This window comes from Carettochelys insculpta, chromosome 6 (genome assembly GCF_033958435.1).
Source record: "Carettochelys insculpta isolate YL-2023 chromosome 6, ASM3395843v1, whole genome shotgun sequence".
Classification (NCBI taxonomy): Eukaryota; Metazoa; Chordata; order Testudines; family Carettochelyidae; genus Carettochelys; species Carettochelys insculpta.
Genome location: NC_134142.1, coordinates 91123143 through 91141991, shown reverse-complemented (window position 1 = coordinate 91141991; position 18849 = coordinate 91123143). Strand labels below are relative to the sequence as shown.

The 18849-nt window shown below is 49.1% G+C and overlaps 1 protein-coding gene across 5 annotated transcripts in view; it reads right to left on the bottom strand.

Annotated features, from left to right (window-relative positions):
• Nucleotides 1–18849, bottom strand: part of CREB3L1 (cAMP responsive element binding protein 3 like 1) — a 74076-nt gene that overhangs the window by 8917 nt on the left and 46310 nt on the right. For 3 of the 5 annotated variants that reach the window (XM_074998963.1, XM_074998965.1, XM_074998966.1), the window contains exons 3-9: nucleotides 14231–14391; nucleotides 12173–12251; nucleotides 10015–10172; nucleotides 9185–9334; nucleotides 8403–8461; nucleotides 4490–4558; nucleotides 816–915 (exon numbers count right to left, since the gene is read on the bottom strand). In XM_074998963.1, the coding sequence (XP_074855064.1) occupies nucleotides 816–915; nucleotides 4490–4558; nucleotides 8403–8461; nucleotides 9185–9334; nucleotides 10015–10172; nucleotides 12173–12251; nucleotides 14231–14391 (776 nt within the window). The remainder of the gene's footprint in view (nucleotides 1–815; nucleotides 916–4489; nucleotides 4559–8402; nucleotides 8462–9184; nucleotides 9335–10014; nucleotides 10173–12172; nucleotides 12252–14230; nucleotides 14392–18849) is intronic. The other 2 variants (XM_074998964.1, XM_074998967.1) reach the window with 2 other exon arrangements.

Sequence of the window (18849 nt, the reverse complement as noted above, 5' to 3'; positions counted from 1 at the left end):
GTGGCTGTTGCTTCCCCGGGGCTCCTGGCAGCTGCCGCTTCCCTGGGCTCCCAGGCAGTCCGGCGGCTGTTGCTTCCCCGGGGCTCCTGGTGGCTGCCGCTTCCCTGGGCTCCCAGGCGGTCCGGCGGCTGTTGCTTCCCCAGGGCTCCTGGTGGCTGCCGCTTCCCTGGGCTCCCAGGGGGCCGGGCAGCTGCTGCCTCCATCCTGATTCCCTGGGGCTTGGTGGAGTCAGGAGGCCCTGCCCCTCCCCCGCATATCTCCCTGTCCCTTATTTGGGACGGCGATATGATCATCCTACTGAGTGGCCACGCAAGCGCTCAGCTTACAGGGAATGCTGCAGTACAGGCATAAACCCTCCTGCTTCACTGCATAAACTTCCTCTGTGGTCAGGTTATTTCCTCAGAACTGCCTGCAGCTGGGTGTCTTACACCTGCCTCTGAACCATCTAGCCCTAGCCGCTGTCGAAGGTGGGATATTGGCCTAGGGGGCTAATTTGGTCTTGCAGTGCCTACATTTGGCCTCAAAGGTGGGGAATATACAGCAGTGAACCACGGAAGATACTTTTCTGGGCTCAAAGAAGGATACTGGGGAACACTGAAGAAAGAGCGGCTTACTTGATTTTTCCCCTCTATTTCAAGAAAGTAATTAACCAAATCAACACTCCTTTTGTCGATATTGGACTAATACACACTAGCTTTTCATGGCTGAGAAGTATGCTGTAGGGAACAGTCCCTGGCTTGTTTGGGAATGGGGTGATGGATAAAGCTGCACAAGGAATCACAGTCAATGAGGAATGGAGGATCTGAAGCACATACCATCAGGCAGGTCCCTGTCTGCGTGGAAGCCATTTTATATGGTCTGGAGACTTTCCCAGCCACTAAGGCCTGGAGCTTCTGTAATTGCTGGAGCAAAGTCCTAGGAGAGAACACAGTCACAAGATAGTGCAAGGAGGAGGAAAAGATCACAGAGGAGTATGAGACTGAAGCTGAACCCTCCAATACCCACCCCAGCTTTCCTCTGAATGAAAAGAGGCTCCCCACTTCTCCAATTCCTCCCACTAGATAGGCCTGGCAAGCAGAGAAATGCAGGTGATTGTGAGAGAGGCAAGGGAGCTGAGTAGAGGACACCTGTTTGCCTGGTGTCAGATTAACCCCTCTGCCCTGACTCCCACAGCCTGGTTTAGTCTGAACTGGACTCCAGCCCACGTTGCCCAGGGAGATCCGACAGCCACAGGTGGGGTTAGGTGCGTAACATGGCCACTGCCACAGTCGCAGTATACAAGAGATTCCAGGGCTTCTGGGAATGGCTGATCCCACGTCCAGTGCTGTGACCTCACCTACACGGTGTGGCTGAGCTTGTAGCGGCAGCCGCAGGGCAGCAGCTGTTCAAAACGGCATCTCTCCTTTCTGATGCCAGGCACAACCACATCTGCTTTTGTCTCAGCACCAGGCACGGGACAAAGCTGGGAAAATGAGGGCTGTCTAGCTCATGCCACAGCATTACCCCCACCCCCTGGAGCATAAGGCTGAGAGGGAAGCAAAAACATATCTCTATGATCCATTTCAACTTCATCTTTCTTGGCAGGCACTTCCAGGAGCTGTGGGCAAAGCCACACAGAGAGCTGGGTGAACAATTCCTCCGCTCGCTGTCCTGGCTGCCACATAACAGGCTCACCGTCTTGTTTAAACTAGCTCACATGCCCCAGCCCGCCCCCCCCCCAAGTTCTGGACACAACTTACTGCCCGCTAAAGGGCAGAAACACGTTCAAATGGAATGTCAAAGAAATGTTAGGGGGGTGGGATGTGGGCTGCAAGAAGCGTTAGTAAGCCTTGGGGTCACCTGCCAGGGGCCCCAGATGTTCTTGGTTACAAATTGCCTAGTAATTTCCTCACTGAAGTATTGCCAACTCTTGCAATCTTATGGCAAGTCTTACATAGTTGGTGTTTTTTCATAAAGCCTCATCTCCTGGAGTCAGGTGATTGCAAGAGAGTCTCTGATTTCATAGCTTTAAAGTTAGTTTCTAGCCCACATAACCATGGAGGGAAGTAGAAAACTTGAACTTCCACAAGTCCAATAAAATGACCTAATTTATTTTTATTTTGTTACAACTCACGATTTTTACGTCAGTCACATAAATATGGGATCCTGACTCATGACTTTCGAATGTTTGTGACTGACAATGCTGCTTCTGCTCTTGGCTGCTTCTCAAAAGTCCAGATGGAGGGAATGTGCTGGGAAGGGATGGTCTGCAGTTCACAATCAGTCCAGCAGGTGGCAGACCCCAACCATCTACAAGGCTGTGAAAGTTACAGCTCGAAAGTGGGGATAGCAAATACCCGACACCTCTAACGGGCAGCATTTGACCTGGAAGCTGGGGTCAGGGCGTCAGGGGACGAGAGGGAAAGTGTTTGACAAACAGCCTCAGAATGAGGTCATGCGGGACAGGAGCCCCTGGCGAGCTCCATTCATGGTGGCGAGGTCAAGGGAGAAGATGGTTTGGGTCAATAGGGTCACTGACTGAGTTCCTCACCCGCTGGCTAAAGGCTCATGATTAAAACAAAAAAGCAGTCCAGTAGCACTTTAAAGACTACAAAATAGTTTATTAGGTGATGAGCTTTCGTGGGACAGGCCCACTTCTTCAGACCATAGCCATACCAGAGCAGACTCAATATTTAAGGCACAGAGAACCAAAAATAGTAATCAAGGCTGACAAATCAGAAAAATATTATCAAGGTGAGCAAGTCAGAGAGTGGGGGGGGGAGTCAAGAATTAGATTCAGCCAAGTATGCAAAAGAGCCCCTATAATGACCCAGAAAATTCACATCCCGGTTCAAACCACGTGTTAATGTGCCAAATTGTTTCGCTAGTATATAGATTAGAACGGCTTTCTCTCTGTTACTCATGATTAAAGGAATTCCCCGGGGCAGCTGCCAGAATGTGTGTGGCTGTGAAGAGTGTATCAAAGTGCCTGTTCAGGGGTGTGTGTATTCAGAACCAGGGGAACATGCACAGTTACCTGAAGGAGACACCCCTGCCCCGACCTTCTGGCAGTTCCTAGCTGCTGGTCCTGCTCTTTCTCTACCACTCATGCCCAGTGAAAAGAGGCAGCACTAACTCCTGTTCCACGTGTGGCTTCCTGCTTTTATTGCCTGTGTTTGCACCTTCCTTGTTACAGATTCAAAGGAAACAAATTCCTGGGGCGGAGAGTTTGCCAGCTCCCAGGGCTGAGACCCCATGTGCCTTCCAGACTTTCAGCCAAGGAAGTCATGGGCCTGCTCTAGGGCTGAGAGGAGAAACTTGTTCCCTCCAGCAAGCAGCTGTGCCAGTGGCTGACAAGGAGGAAGCTACCACGGGTTGTGAAGGACTGTAATGGGATCTGCACAGGTGCCAGACAAGGAGAGGGCTCCCTCAGGCTGAGCAGATAACAGGGTCTGCAGTGATGTCAGCTTTGGAGAGAGCTGCTTTGGGTTATATGGGCCTCCGCCCATCTCAGATGAGGAGAAAGTTCCTAGAGTCTGTCCAGTCACCTTGCAAACATAGCTCTCTTCTAGGCGGGTATCTTGTGCCCAGGGCCGTCCTTCAGATATCTGGTGCCCTGCGCAGCTGGAGCACCTATACCTTCCATCCCTGTGGAGGGAGGAGCAGCCACTCTCTGGGGTGGGGTGTGTTCTGGGCAGGGGAGGGCAGGAGCTGTGGAGGGGAGGGCAGGAGGAGAGCAGCTCGTGGGGAAGCAGGCAGACTGAGCGGCAGAGCTGGCTGGAGATGCAGGCCAGCAGATGGAGTGGTGAGTGGAGAACTGGGAAGACATGGGCTGAGGGATAGAGGCCGATGGTGCTGGAGGTGCAGTGAGGAGGCTAGTGAATGGGTCTGGGAGGCAGGAGCAGGGGGCTGGGAGACTGAGGCCACCAGAGGCAGTGCTGCCTGCAGCTTGTGGTGGCCCTAGACATACCAACAATAAGACACTACTAGACTTGAAGTACCGTGGGTATCCCAAATTTGGTGGTGCCCTGTGCATATGCCTAAGGACAGCACTGCTTGTACCCCTTATCTTCTGTCCTTCTCCCAGGCCTTGCTACTTAATAACTCTCTGTGCTCTGGAAAGCAGAGCAGGAAAGTTGTCAGATGGGTGCCAGGCCTTGTGGGGCCTCCTGCACAGGAGCTTCCATGGAGACAACCAGAGTGGAAGGGTTTGAGTGGCAGTCAGAATCCAAAGGAGGGTTCTGGGATGTGGGAGTGGAAGGAAGGGATGGCAGCAAGCTCCCTTGCTCCTTCCCTGTCTCTGCTGACAGCCCCCGCCTGGCTGACCCAACACAAACATTCCACCCTCACTAACCAAACCCAGCTGACTCGCTGCTGCCATTGGAGAGGAACCAGGTCCTGCTGAGCAGCCTGACTCTGCCAGGAATTGAGGGAAGATTGCCTCTCTTTTCTTTTCTTTCCATGCTCTTCCCTGGCCTCCCTTCTTGGCAGCCCAACCCCGTTCTCTCACCTGTTTGCATTTTCTAAGGTTTCCACTTTTTTCCACAGTTCATTGTTCTCAGATGTGAAAGTCTCAACTCTGCAGGAAGAAAACCCAAATCCCATCAGTTATGAAAAGTGACTAGCATTGCCGCCAGTCCTCCAGCAGACTCCAGTCCCCAAACAGCCCTGTGCCCTCAGTCTCCTACAGAGGTGCTCCCTGCTCCTGGAGTCAAATGATCAGACACTGTGTGGCTACTTGTTCTCAGCTGAGGCTAACAATCAAGGGATCAGAGCACAGACTGAAGTCCTTCAGTGCACAATAATTCCTTTGCAGTGTTCGGCTCTCACACGGGTCCAAGTAAGTACAAGACTCAGACTGGCGAAGTGACTCTCTCTGGCTCTGGGAGAGTCACCAGAACCATGCTACCTGTGAGACAATTTGTAAGAAATGCAACTGGCAAATTACTTCCCTGGGGCCATGGAAAACATGAGCAGAGGCCTTCCACTAGAAAAATTCTGGCCTCTCTACCTCCTGAGCTAAAAAAAATTTACATTAGCTTCCACCCTATCCAGGAAAGAGAATCCCCAGCTCAAACATGTGACCAGCTCTAACCACTGAGGGCAGAGGGGAACCTGCACACACTCCCTGTTCTCCGGGTTCTTCCATGGAACCCTACTGTGGCAAGGCATCCTGCAGAGATGCAGGGAACAGCTGAATGAAATTTTCTGCAGTGCTGGCAGAAGAATAGAGTCCATGGAAGTGACACTAATAAAGTTGAAAGCTTTCTTACAGACAACCACGTGAAAGGACCTTGTCCGGGGTCTGACCTACCCCATGCAATAAAAACATAGTGTCAAAAGGGACACTACTGGGTTGAAAGTTTTGGGCCCAAAAGGTAGATTTTGTACAAAGTAAGGTCGATAAAAGAGTTTTGGTTACACTTGAAATCCCAGTGAACGTTTTGGTTAAAATATTAAACCTACACTGTAGACTAAGTACTGCAGCACAGTGAGAAAGTAATAAACAGCCCTGAACATACAGACACGACGGTCGCAAGTGGGGAATGAACCTAGTACCTTCAGGACTGAAAGAGCGTAACTCTGCTGCTCAAACTAGTGGAGTAATCCCACCGTCTGTAAGAGGTAGACTTTTATGCCCAGTGTAGGACAACTGCCAGAGGACAACACACACACAGTGTGACTTAGCTAGTGTCTTACATAAGAGTGTAAGAGCTAGAAGGGGAAACTGACTCACCTGTTTTCATCGTGCATGTCTCTCCACTTAAAGAGGAAGGTGAAAAGTTAATTAGGCCTTTTAAAGAGTCTGTCCATTGTGATGACCTCCAGTGTTATTAATGACAGAGGAAAGGACACTCTTCTAAAACACCAGTCATGACACTGGATCTTTGTGAATTGACTACTGTGTCTGACAGACCTATCTGGGTTTCACACAAGTGTGGGGAGCCCCTGGCATGTAGCTGATTGCAGGACCATAGCATAGAAAGATTCTTTCTAACCTGATAGTGTGCCGGCACATTAAACCTGTAACAACAACACAGACAGACAGACAAGTTGGGAACTATGAAGGGAAGCCTGTAGCTCTAGCTCACATTATAAGGGCAAAACCAACCCTTAAACAAGGGACTTCTGGGAACAAACTTGCCTCTTGAATCATTATCTTAACATATAGAGGTGAGAGGATTTGATTTAATGCCTCCAAATGTCCATGCTCCCACAGCATCCACCATATGCAAAATAGGTAACAGCGTATGCAGAAAGCAGCGAGATGTACAATTACTCCATATGTTCATGCAAATGGAGGATTTCTGATCTGAGCAGATGCACATGTAATACAGTGATAGTCACAATTGAAAGTTTGAATATAGGGTGTCAGAAGAGTGTGTATTTGAGTATGTACCTGACAAGTCATTTGCTTGGTTTGATCCCCATTGTAGTTAACTTAGGCTGCATGGCTGGGCCAAAGCTCAGTGACATTCTGACCCTGCATTCTGAGTCACAGATCCGCTCATGCAGATTTCATGGTGGTGGAGCTCATAGACTGGGGGTGTCAGGCTCTAGTGGGAGATGCACTTCAGAGGGAAAGAAGAGGACCATTTGGTGGTGGGGAAAATCTGTGCCTCCCCCCACCATGTCAAATGGTGCCCCAAAGCTAGTTAGTGGTTAGTGATCGCAAAGACCGGTGCAGCTTCTGCTAGGTAGCCATTAATATCAACCAGGGGTCAGAAGGCCTGGAATATTGTGGACAAACTGAACAAGCAAGCAGAAGTGAGCGTCCAAGACTCATCTAGCCCTGCAAGGGTATGATAGGCTGTCTGCAGGCAGGCAGCGAAAGGGCATCAGGGGTGTGTGTGTGTGTGCGCAAACCAAATCTGTGCCCAGAACCCCCTGCAATTTCCAGGAAATAACCTGACTCTTACACAGAGAATCACTTCTAGAACTACAAGGAGTCTGATGGCACTTTCAAGACCAATAGATTTATTAGGTGTTTTAGGACTTTCGCTGTTGTGAGAGACAATTCACTTTCTCAGATGCTGAAGAAAAACCAGGGAAACAGAGATGGGAGTGTGACAGCAGCGCTGATACACTCTGAGTGGACGTGGCTCATCTCCAACAGAGATGAGAAGGTGGGAGAACCTGGGTGAGAAATTACCTTCTGTAATGCGAATACCACTCCAGGTGTCTGTTTAGTTCCGCAGCGTCCAATACGCTGTCCATACACCACATGTGGCGAACTGGACACTACGGTGTGGTGAAGTGGCTCATTAGAGCCGCACACGTGGAGCGCCCTCTGCTCCTCAACGCACGTGCCCCACCTCTTGGTGGGATAAGTGCATGGCAGCAGCTGCGGCTCCTCGTGCAGCTTGCTTGGGGCAGCAGGACAGCTTGCATGTGGTGGCTCTGGGTGGCTCAGGGCTGGGCGGCACGGGGTGGCTGGCATGGGGTGGCTCGGCTAGGCAGCTTGTGTGGTGCAGCTCATGGCTGGGCGGGGCACAGCTCAGGGCTGGGTGGCTTGGCACGGCATGGCTCGGGGCTGGGTGGCCCAGGGCAGCTCAGTGTGGCTTGGGATGGCTCGCGACTTGGGGCGGGGCGGAACAGTGCTGCTCAGGGCTGGGCAGCTTGGTGCAGTGCAGTGCAGTTCGCACGGCAGCTCCAGTGAGTCACTGGCAGTTTGCGCGGAGGGGAAGTGGGTAGGCGCCTGTCCGAGGGGCAGTGTGGCAGCAGTTGTTACATTTCTTTTTGACACCACTGTCAAATTTAGTCCACGGTTCACAGCATCAAACTCCTATCTGAATCCTGGCTCAGCAGTTTCTCACTGCAATCTGGTTTTGAATTTTTTTTTTTTTCCGAAAGCTTATGCCCTAACAGCTAATACGTTTGTTAGTCTTTAAAGTGACAACGGACTCCTTGCAGTTGTTGCTGAAACAGACTAACACGGCTACTCCTCTGAGACTTTCACAACTAATATCCCAAACACCACAAAGTAGGGGGTATGCTGAGGCCCCCCACTGCCAAACAGGTTGTGACCACTACAAAGCTGAGCTCTGAGCCACAAAAATTAAAGGGAACCAGCCGAACTCTCAGCTGCTACCCACGTATTTTTTCACATAGCGACCCTTGGAACGGCCAGCCCAAGCATCGCAGGGCCATTGCTTTTGCTAGCTGCAGCATTTTGGACCATTCCTCTACAGTACTGGGACTGGGAGCGAAAGCTGTGGGACTAACACAGCCGTCTCTGAGGGGGGAAATGCCCAGAGCTGAATTCCAACCCCCAAAACTGGCACATGGAGTGGACAGGCAGGTGGGCTTTGGAGCCCCAAGCACTGCAGCACAGGATGAGATGAGAGAGTGCGGAGGCTGGTAGCTCCCAAGTCCAGCAGTAGCCTTGTTTGGACCCTTAGAAGAGAGAAGACGACACTTACTTTTTCTCTAGACACTCTACGTATTCCTTCTTCTTCCTGCGACTCTCCTGAGCAGAGATCTGGGAGGTGAGCAAGTACGAGACATGAGTCAGCACTATCACCCTCAAGCCCCTTCTTCTCCACCCTCCCCCCAGTGTGGTTACATGCAGGCATCCTTTGCGCGTGCTTTCTCTTGGGCTATCGCTCTTGCTATGCACATCTGGGTACAAGAACAGGACACATGGTGTTGCCCAATGTGAAGCTTACAAATCTCTTTTGCAACATGCCTCAATCCCATTCCCACCACCACTGTCCCACAGACATCTCTGGGGTCACTCTGAAACCTACTGACTCATGTGGCTACAGGATGGGGTTGGCTGGGAAGAACCTTGCCCTAAAACCATCTTTGAATCACCAGTGGTGACTAATACATGCTGCAGGATCTCATCAGCTTCCCCAGGGGGCTCCTGCTAATCTGAGTGGCTCAGGGAACCTCACAGCCTGCACCCAGTTATATGATTTGATACATATGCTGTGGTCGTGCCCAGGGGCTCCATTCAGGATTTGGACTCCTTTATGCTGGGGGCTGAACAAACAACAGAGGATATCTTGGGCTCTGCCCCAAAGAGCTTACAATATGGTTTGGGGCAAGCTGCAGTGGGTGACTGTAGGAAGAAGGGGGAGCAGTGAGGTAACAGTAGCAATAGGATTGTGTGGTTACACGGGCTGGCTACGGGCATGTGCACAATCTGATGTTTCTGAATCATTTATACTATTGTTTAAGATATGATTAAATCAGAGACCTTATTCTTGATTTTCCTCCTGACCCTTTTCAGTGCTTTCTCCTCTGCTTTGGTGAGGGGCAGCTTGGTAGGGATGGGGTAGCCCTCTGCAATTAGGGTGCGTTTCTCCTCCTCAGTCAAGAGCAGAGGGCCTGAGGTCCCTTGTAACTTCTGAAATGCAAAGGCAGAAGCGATCAGTGGCAGACAGAGCATCAGCAATAAATCCCACCCCACAGGCCCTCACTCCAGCCACTGCAACAGGGGACCTTCATTGTGAACAGAGCCCGGCCATGGTCTGCACTGCAGCCACAAGCACCCCTCCCTAGTGACACAGCCAGCAAGCTGCTTCCCGCCCTGCTCACTCACACAGCTGCTCCCCAAGCTGCTGTTTGCTGTGGAATTTGTTGTAATGCTCATGAAAAGCAGTTACCACATGTCCCTTCCATATGACTCCCCAGTTATTGCTACTACATGCTCCTGCTACAAGACCCCCCTGTTATTACTTTGCCAGGAACTCCTGTGAGTGTTCTCTAGTGAATGTGGTGATACTGAAAGAGCATGACTAACGTGGTACTGGCTAGGGGAAGGTGGCATGCAAGCCTCTTCCCATCACTCACTCTGACCCATAGCTCAGTCCTGACTTGCAACATGCCCTCCCCCAGAGTCCCACCCATCTGTGCCAAACTTCCATGTGCCTGGATTACAGCACTCCTCTGGTTATCCAGGCCTGGGCCTGAGCACAAACTATCGACAGCACTGATAGCAAAGGAGTCTCCCCACTGCTATAAGCACAAAGAACCCTGCGCTCTAGGCCATCATGGCGGTCAGATGTTGCCGTCCTAGCTACTTACATGGGGCGCTGTGAGGAGAGGCGAGGTGGAGATTGCATTGGAAGAGCGAGCAGCTGGCCGGGCTGGGCTGGAGGGGGGTAGGGATCGCGGACTCTGGGATCCATCACTGTCACTGCCATGGCTGCTGGGGGGTGTTGGAGGCATCTGCACCAGGTCTTCTAATGAGAAGTAAGGCGGCTGAGTTAATCCCTACATTATCAGCACGCTGGGATAGGCGTGGGGCCAGGGATAGCACCAGGGCAAGTGCCTCCCTGAGAGAGGGGGGGAAGAGAAATCACTGGACACAGCACTCTGGGGGCTGGTGGAGGGCAAGTTAGCTGAAGCTCAACTCAGGAAAGATACAGACATTGTTAGTAACTGCTGGAGGGAGGGGAGGAGTGAAAGGAGGCTCCATCAAAGGCTGTCCCATGACCCCTGCACAGAGAGTGCATTTTCCATCTTTGTCTTTGAGACATTCTTTGGAGTCAGGGCTGTTCCTAGTGCCCAGGTAATGGCTCTGACAAGATAGCTGTGCTCAAGAGGAAGGGTGCAAGGTAGCCTTCTTATCCAGGCCTCGGTGCCTGGGGATGCCATTGCTCTGACATGCTTGGCATGAGGCTGGAGACCAGTCAGGCGCTCTGACTTTGGGTGCATCTGTTTTTGAGTGTTCAGGCTGAGATATTCAGAGTCACTTGAAAACACATTCTCCCAAAGTGGGGGAGCTGGACACTTCAGCCAGACCTCTTGCCCCATGCAATACAGCTGCAGTCAGTGGCACCAGTTTGAGGGTTGGAGGGGTTGAACACTTCTCTCCCCTTGTTCTTGCTCCAAGTTCCATAGGCTGCAAAACGGTGGGGCTGGTGGTGACCAGTTGTTTCCTGTCTTTGCCACTAGAAATGTTGGGAAGCAGAGCAAAGTGCCCAGGCCCTGGGATGAATGCTAAAATTTCCAAAGACACACAAATACATGCTCTTTCCTGCCCCAGCAACTGTGCGCTGTGGCTGTCCTCCTGATGCCGTTGCTGTCCTCCAGCCAAAGACAATGTTTTTACTAGGGCTGAGTCAGGTACTTCAGACAGATGTCGGATGCAAATAGGTGGTGCCATATTTTAAAAGCCTTTTAGTATTTCTCTACAGTCTTGATCATAAAATGAGTTCTCTAATGGGCCTTGATGAAGTCTAGTGCCCAGGACAAAAGCAGAGAGATTAGATAGCATGACTCAAAAGGCTTTCAGTGCCAAATGAGCACTGCCTGAATTGAGGCAGCTCTGCCAGCTTTAGGGAGCTTGCCAAAATGCTGGACATCTTTACAAGGTATCTAATACCACATTAACGGACTGGTATCAGAACCAAAACAGCATGTTGTGTTCTGACTCAGCTCTACTGCTCCAAAATGCCTCCCAGGACACACTCACAAGCACAGGCAGGTGTCCAGGGGAAGAGCACCATTCTGTGCTCAGTGTCCTCATCTGTAAAATGGGAATAAAAATACTGACCTTCTTTATAGAGCAGTTTGAGGAAAAGCGCTATATGAGAGTTAGACAGTATTATTAGTAAAGCATTTCAGAGGCTCGCACACTTGCCGGAGTACTTAATCCATGCAAGTGGCTCTGGTTCCTTGGCATCACAGGAGGTCACCAGGTGCCTCAACTCTGGGTTGGAGGGCTGACTCCACTCCTGTGGGCTGTATAGTATGTGGGAGTATAATTGGGCTCTCTCTCTCTGGGGCAGTCAGAGTTCTTAATGAGCCTTAATGGTGCACTTTCAGACTTCAAATGTTTGGGTTCATTTCAAATTAAACTGAATTGTGAATTTTCTGGCTTTCGAATGGTTGTTTTTGGATAACTCCAAGTCCCTGCAAGGCTTTCAATGCTCAGGTCTCTGATACATATTTTCAACTGTAAGGTAATTTCTTGTGCTTAGGAATTGCAAAAAAATTGTATTTGGCAGTTTGTACAGGCTGTAATTCTACTTGTATCTGAACACAAGTAATTCTGCATGAAGACTGGAGATTCATGGTAGCCCATCTCAGCCTGCCCTGTTAAGGCTCAATGTATGAGAGGAGTTTTGTGAGCCTATGTGCATGGCTTGGAGTGACAAGGCTGTTCAGCCAGGTCTGTGTAATGTTGAGGGGATGCAGGACTGGGATAAGTACCAGCTGGCTGATTCTATTTTCTTACCTGCTGGTACATTTAGAAACTGGTTCACTTCCCTGGGCTCTGCTTTGATCACAGGTGGAGGAGTCATTTCTACAGGAGTCTGCGAAAGAGCAAGAGTACACAGCTGTCTCTCAGTGTCTGTTTCACTTCCCTTCCCCACCTTTCACAAACAGCCCTCGCAGAGCATTGGTTGCAGCCACTGCTTCAGCAGCCCCCTACTCTGCCACATGCCTTCCTGGGCCCCTGAGCCAGCCCACCAGCCTGCTCCCAGCAGGAGCAACAGACACACTGGCAAACAACGGCAGGTAGACAATCACATCAAAAATCTCTGTCTTTGCCTGAAACACCCAATATAAACAAGTGTGTTGGCCATGCAGATGACAAAGCCGCACCTGTGAATGAAGACTATTACCTCTGTGGCGGTTAGCCTAGTTCAAGGCCCAGAATGCACTATTAAAACTGGTCTCCCAACTCAAGAGGGATGCCTCGCTCGGATCTGCCTTAATTGGAGCTGGAGGAATTTTGTGAAGAACAGAGTAAAACCACTCTAGGCTCTTAGGGCCACTGAACAGCTGCTTCTGATCACACGGATTACGAGTTAACATGAACAGCCCATTGCTCCCAGCTGGACTGAACTGCCCCTCTGCTCATAACCTCCCTTCGCCCAGCCTCCCACAGGCAAGACAGAGAGATACTGATACTGTACAGACACATGGTGAACTCCCCCAGCCTGTAAACACAGCTGAGGGGGGCCCTGGCTCCAGCTGTCAGGCACACAAACCTGATCTGCGTTTGAGGGCATGGCAAGTTCAAGCTGTGTAAACAATGAAAGTTCATGCGTCTTTTTGGCTTGACTAGCTGATTTCTGTAACAGGATTGTCTGAAGGGGAGGATACCCAGCATGTATCAAAAGAGGGAGATAACCCGGGAAAGGATCTACTGGTTCTGATGATACAAGACAGTTCAGCACTATGGCAGATTGGAGAAACCTCCCCTCTCAGAGGAGCCCCTACTGGAGCCAGGACCAAACTGAGCCCTCAGTGACCTGCCTACCATCAAAGGCAGCAAGTATCCAAGGGTGTTCTTCAGGGAAACAGACATCTCAAAGACTTGGGAGTGAGCGAGAGCGCTGGTCCCCCCCAGTTCTTGGAAATATGTATAACAATTGTGAACACTTATTGTGTGATGTTTACCTGTGTCTCACAAACAGCAACAGCTGGAAGCTCAGAGAGAGGGCATTATCCCCATTGTTCAGCTTGGGAAAGTGAGAGGTTTGTGATGTGCCCAAAGTCGGGCCCCGGCTTAGGACAAGGTGAGCAAGGCGGTTGCCTAGGGTCCCGCATCTTCAGACCCGCCCCACCCCCAATTGACTATATAACATCTCCCCGCCCACTGGCCAGGCCCAGCTGTCAGTGTGCCGCCATGGGCCCGCCCACCAGCAGGACCTCACTGGACTGCCTCTGTCCAAGGCCATATGATAAGTGAGAGACAGAACTGGGAGTAGGACTTGGGAGCATCAGGCTCATATTCAGCCCATCAGTTAATCCTGCCTTTCCTAAAGTCATCTCCTTTGGGGAGCCACCTTTGAAAATTCACAAGAAGAGTGGGCTCCGTGGTTGATGAAAACAACCTGAGGGCTGCAGAAATAGCAGCAGGTTTGAAAGAAATGGGTTTCCATCCAGTAGAAATGCAAGTGAACAAGATGGCTTTGGAGCTGGTAAACAGCACACCAAGTACCTCAAGGACATTGGTTTGAATCTAACTCACACTGTCGATAATTTCAAGTGCACTGTGGCGTAAGAGTAAATCTGTCAGTGTCTATGCAGGAGGAGTATGTTCTCCTTGGCCCTCTGGCTCTTTTAATTCAAACAGAGGGTGAGTCCAACACTGAGCCTGAGTCCGTTCTAATTGTTATTTCAAGGTAGCAATTACTAGCAATAAGGAAATAGTTGGGCACCGGCTTTGTTTCCCCTTCCACCTCCGGCCAAGAAGGGCCCTGTCATAGCAGACAAGGGGCCCACAGAGCCAAGACCTCCAGAGCTTTTTGTTGGGAAGGTCCAGTAACCAAAATGGGCTCACCTCCTCAGGTACTGGCAGTCTCTGCAGTGGGTTGAGATTCAGCGCTGGCACTAAGCTGGCTGCAAGCTGGGATTCAGGAAGTTCTGGACCCAGGTTCTGTTCCTGCTTCACCATAATGGAGCAAAGCTTGTGCCCAAGGGACCACACTCCGCTCTCCAGGTCTGAAACAAGCACAGCATGAGAATCAAACTCCACCACGCTTCTTGGGACACCTACAGTAACATGCCAATGAAAGACTTTGGCAGCAGCTAGGCACAGTAAAAGGATCACAAAAGCCCAGAGGAGAGTTCCTCTTATGTAGCAAACTGCTTGGGGCACTTGTATGTAGCTGTAGATGGCTCCTCCTTGCAGCTGCCAGTGTCAGGGACAGGGGGTGAGGGAACATCCTGTGCCACAGAGTAGCCTGTGGGCAGCTATAAGAAGGCTTCCATAAGTCAGAGCAATCACATATACGTATTGGGGCCACCACATCAGCCCTGAATGCGGTTGGAATCCAGATGGCATTAAGGTAGCCACCAAACTGCTCCTGGGCTGCACCTTCTGTACTGCCCTTCTGGTAGCCACAGAACAGAATTTAGTTTGTGCCCACACAGAATGCAATTAAAACTCTGGCAGTGACTAGAGCTGTAAACTGTTTCACTCTTGGTAGTGGCCTATTCTGGCTTCCTGTATCTAGTCTGGCACAGTCATTTTACAGGACTCCCCAACTGTGCCTGTGCAACTGGCCTAGCTTGTTCCCCTTCCTTCCAGCTCTGTTTAGTAGGACGTACCTGAGTGCACTTTCCCATGCCCTGCTGGTGCTGCTCTATACGTATAACTCTCATGCCTATTCTCTGTCGAGGCACTATGGGATAGCTGCTTAGATCTTCCCAGAATGCATCAATGCAAACATGATTAGGCAGCCTAGTAGGTGTGACTGCATAACACCACCGTGATGGCAGCAAAGCTGATGTGTGGACACAAGGGTGTTTCTACACAGCAAAGTTATTTTGAAGTAACGGCCGCTATTTCAGAATAACTTGGCTAGCCTCTGCAAAATGCAACTGCTATTTCAAAATAATTTTGAAACAGCAGACACCTTATTTTGAATTCAACAAGCCTTATTCCATGAGGAATAGCACCTATTTCTAAACAGATATTCCTAAATAGGGACTGTGTAGCCAGGAAATAGAGCCTAGTTCAAAATAAACTTTAGTGCATCCAAGGGCTCTATTTTGAAATAGGTTCTGTTGTGTCTGGACACTGTATTTTGAAATAGCTGAGTGATATTTTGAAATGCATTTTGTATGTAGATATGTTGGTCTGGAATAAATTATTCTGGAATAGTTTATTCCAAAATAATGTTGCTGTGTAGACATAGCCAAGATGAACTGCATTGCCAGTTAAAAAGCCACGCCATAACCAGTTATAAATTCACAGTTATAGCTCTCGCGTGGATGGGCCCTGTATTCTGGACAGTGGGGGACAGCAGGGATTACACAGCCCTAGGCAGATTACACAGCACTAGGCAAATGTCCCCAGCAAATCTGGATGAACTTTCCCCTCCAGCTTTTCTGCCACAATGGTAAAGCTGGATGGGAAAGCTTTAAATTTCTTTTTCTGTAAGAGGAGCCATGTCCCCCTGCCTGTGAGTGCTTTGGCTGCCAGATTTGCTATCAAAGCAGAAAGGACAAGTAAGGGGCTCTTCCTGTCTAGCATAAACTAAGTGAGAGGGCAGCCGCCAACTCTCTCTCTCCAAATAGGCCAAGCAGTGAACATCCTAACTAGCAGCCACATCCTATCCCCATGCCAGACCCCTCTGTCTGTCCCACCTTGCAAAATTTATTACAAGAGCAATAGGGTTACAGAGCTGACCAAGCCAACGGGGTGTCGATGAAAAGGCGTTTTCCATGGATGCATCTACATTTCACAGCTTCAATGGATATCCCAAGGTATCCATGATCTGGGAACACTCAGAGGTGACTGGATCCTGCTGTGGGAGTGGTACCAGGAGATTCTGTCTCCCCACTCTTCTCTAGATCAGTATTTCTCAACAGGTGAGAAGTCCGGGGGGTCTGTGTGCTGGAGCCATACGTGGCTCTTTGAGAGATAAAATGCTCAGAGCCGCGAGAGCACTGTGCGCCACTCTGCGCACGCATTCCTCCCTAGTGCTTGGAGGGAGATGCGCGTGGCAGCAGCGGCTCCAGTGAGTCACTGGCATTGGATTACAGCGTGGGGTGTGCCTGGCTCTGGAGGAAGGGGGAACGGGTTAAAGAGGGGAGCTGGCAGTGCCTGGCTCTGGAATATCATGCTCGTTATCTGAAGTAAGTGATAAAATTGCTATTTGCACAATTTATAATTACAACTGAAAGGGTTTAAAAGAGACCGATCCCTTGTGAAAACAAAGAACAAAACTGCAAATTTGGAAGGTGGTAGTACACAAGCAACCATATCAGAAACATTGATTTAATTGTTGCCTTCAGCAGTCTGAAACCTAGGTTTGAATATCAGATTTCATCCAAACAAGCTCAAATTTTGCATTAAATTAATTACAATTTTTCTTGTAAATTTCATTGATCACTGTTAATTGATGTTTGCATAAAATATGTACATATGTATGAATAAAAATTTGACTTATTTTTGCTCATCTAATATTTTTTATTCATCCTCTTTGCACAGTCATAAGTACAAGGGCAAGTTGATTGCCTATAGGCAATTTCTCACAACTAACCAGTTACAATTAAGTTGTTTAAACAAATATGTGTCAATGGTAGAAAAATGTTGCATGTCTGAAAATTGTGGTTACTGCGAGTACTTATATATTTGGGGGGGCACTTTATAAAAAAGATTGAGAAACACTGCTCTAGAGATATTGTTTATGGGCAGATATTTGGATGTATGTGCAGTTAACAATACAGACTCATCACATACAATATCAGAAATGTATTATTCCTTTGGAAGTGAGGGAAGGAGTGAAGAGAAATGAGAGATGGTTACTATATTTAAATACTGTGTCTTCATTTCTCTTCCCTCTCTGTGCTACAGAACTACAGTCTGTTTGTTGGCATGGAACTGGACTCTACATATCAACAACTCAGCCACTTTCATGTAATCAGTCCTACAACTTCTGCTGTAGAGGACTGTAGCCTGCTCCTGGACATGGAATTGCGTCTGCACTCCTTGTTCTGTACAGTAGCAATCCGGTACCTAGAACCAGGGATTCCATATTTGTATTCAGAACCCATTAGACAAGTGAATTCCACTGAAGAACAAAATCATGAGACTGATGAGCAACCAAACCCTTGCAATCTGATGGAATTAGTGGGATCTGGCATGGGATGAGCAGGAGTCTGAAATTTTTGAGAATAGCAAGGAAGCACAGAGAAAGCCAATGTGTAAAAAGCTCAGTCAGCTCCAAAACTAGAGACAGCCATGGTTTGTTTGAGAACACTGCAGTCTGAGAGAGCGTACTTAAACCTCACAGATATTAAAGGAAAACCACTCATGCCATTGCATTTCAAGGGCAGCACTAATAGGTACAATACAGAGATTAGTCTTAATTTGGGTCCAAATACAAATATCCATTAAAATGGAAGTTTAATCCACACATTTTTAGTACAGGGCTATGGGCCTGTCAAACATGAGCCAGATATAACCATGGAAGTGTCGGGGTTTTTTTTCGTTTGTTTTTTTAATCCCCTGCATGTGACTGTGTGTAAACAAGTATGCCTGATGCACTGATATTTTGATATTTGATCATTCCCTCCACAGATGTGAATTGTACCCTCTGACCAGTCAAGTCAAGCCTGGCACACCACTGCAGACCTATTGGCTTATGTGGGGTTTGAGTGGTGCAGAGGCTGCACGAAAGACACAGTAACCCTCAGGATTCCAAATATGTGCTCGCCAGAGGCCTGCAACCTGAGGCTTTGGAGCCACGTGCAGCTCTTTAAGGACTTCTTTGGGGCTCCGAACGCTATAACTGCAAAAAAACAAAAAACCCACCCTCCCGATTATTTTCTATAAGCGGTGAACATTTAAAAGCCCAAGAGTGAACAACTTATATCTAAACAGCAAACAAAATGTGATCCCCAAAGGTTGGATAATTCCCCTTTAATATGTGCAGTGCATTGTGGGACATGATACTGTCTCTGTGTTTTGATCATCTTGCTTATAAAGTCTTATTCATATGCATTGAGGCTCTTGCATCACCGAGTTTTTACCGAATTCAAAAACGACGGCTCTTCTGGCTATATTGGTTGCCAACCCCCAGGCTAGGCACTATACAGACATAGGTACCTCCACAAGGAGCTTTCAACCTAAGCAGAGACACGCCACTATACGGAAAAAGGAGGAAGAGGTGACAAATATAACTCAGGTACAGCTCCTGAATTAGCATAGCACAACTGCACATCTTTGCTTTGTGTTTTACTGATCCCTGAATCTCCACCCTGTTTGCTTCTAAGCTTGGCATTATCATCTTTCTGCTCAATATATTTATTTAGAATGCAGGGAGGTGTCAAGTCCATGTGTGGTAAGATGTGTGTCCTTACCTGAGTGGGTTTTGCTAGTTCCCCAAGAAATTCTGCTTCTGCTGAGCCCCCTGCAAGGCTGTATGTGTATGTCTACACTACAGAGTT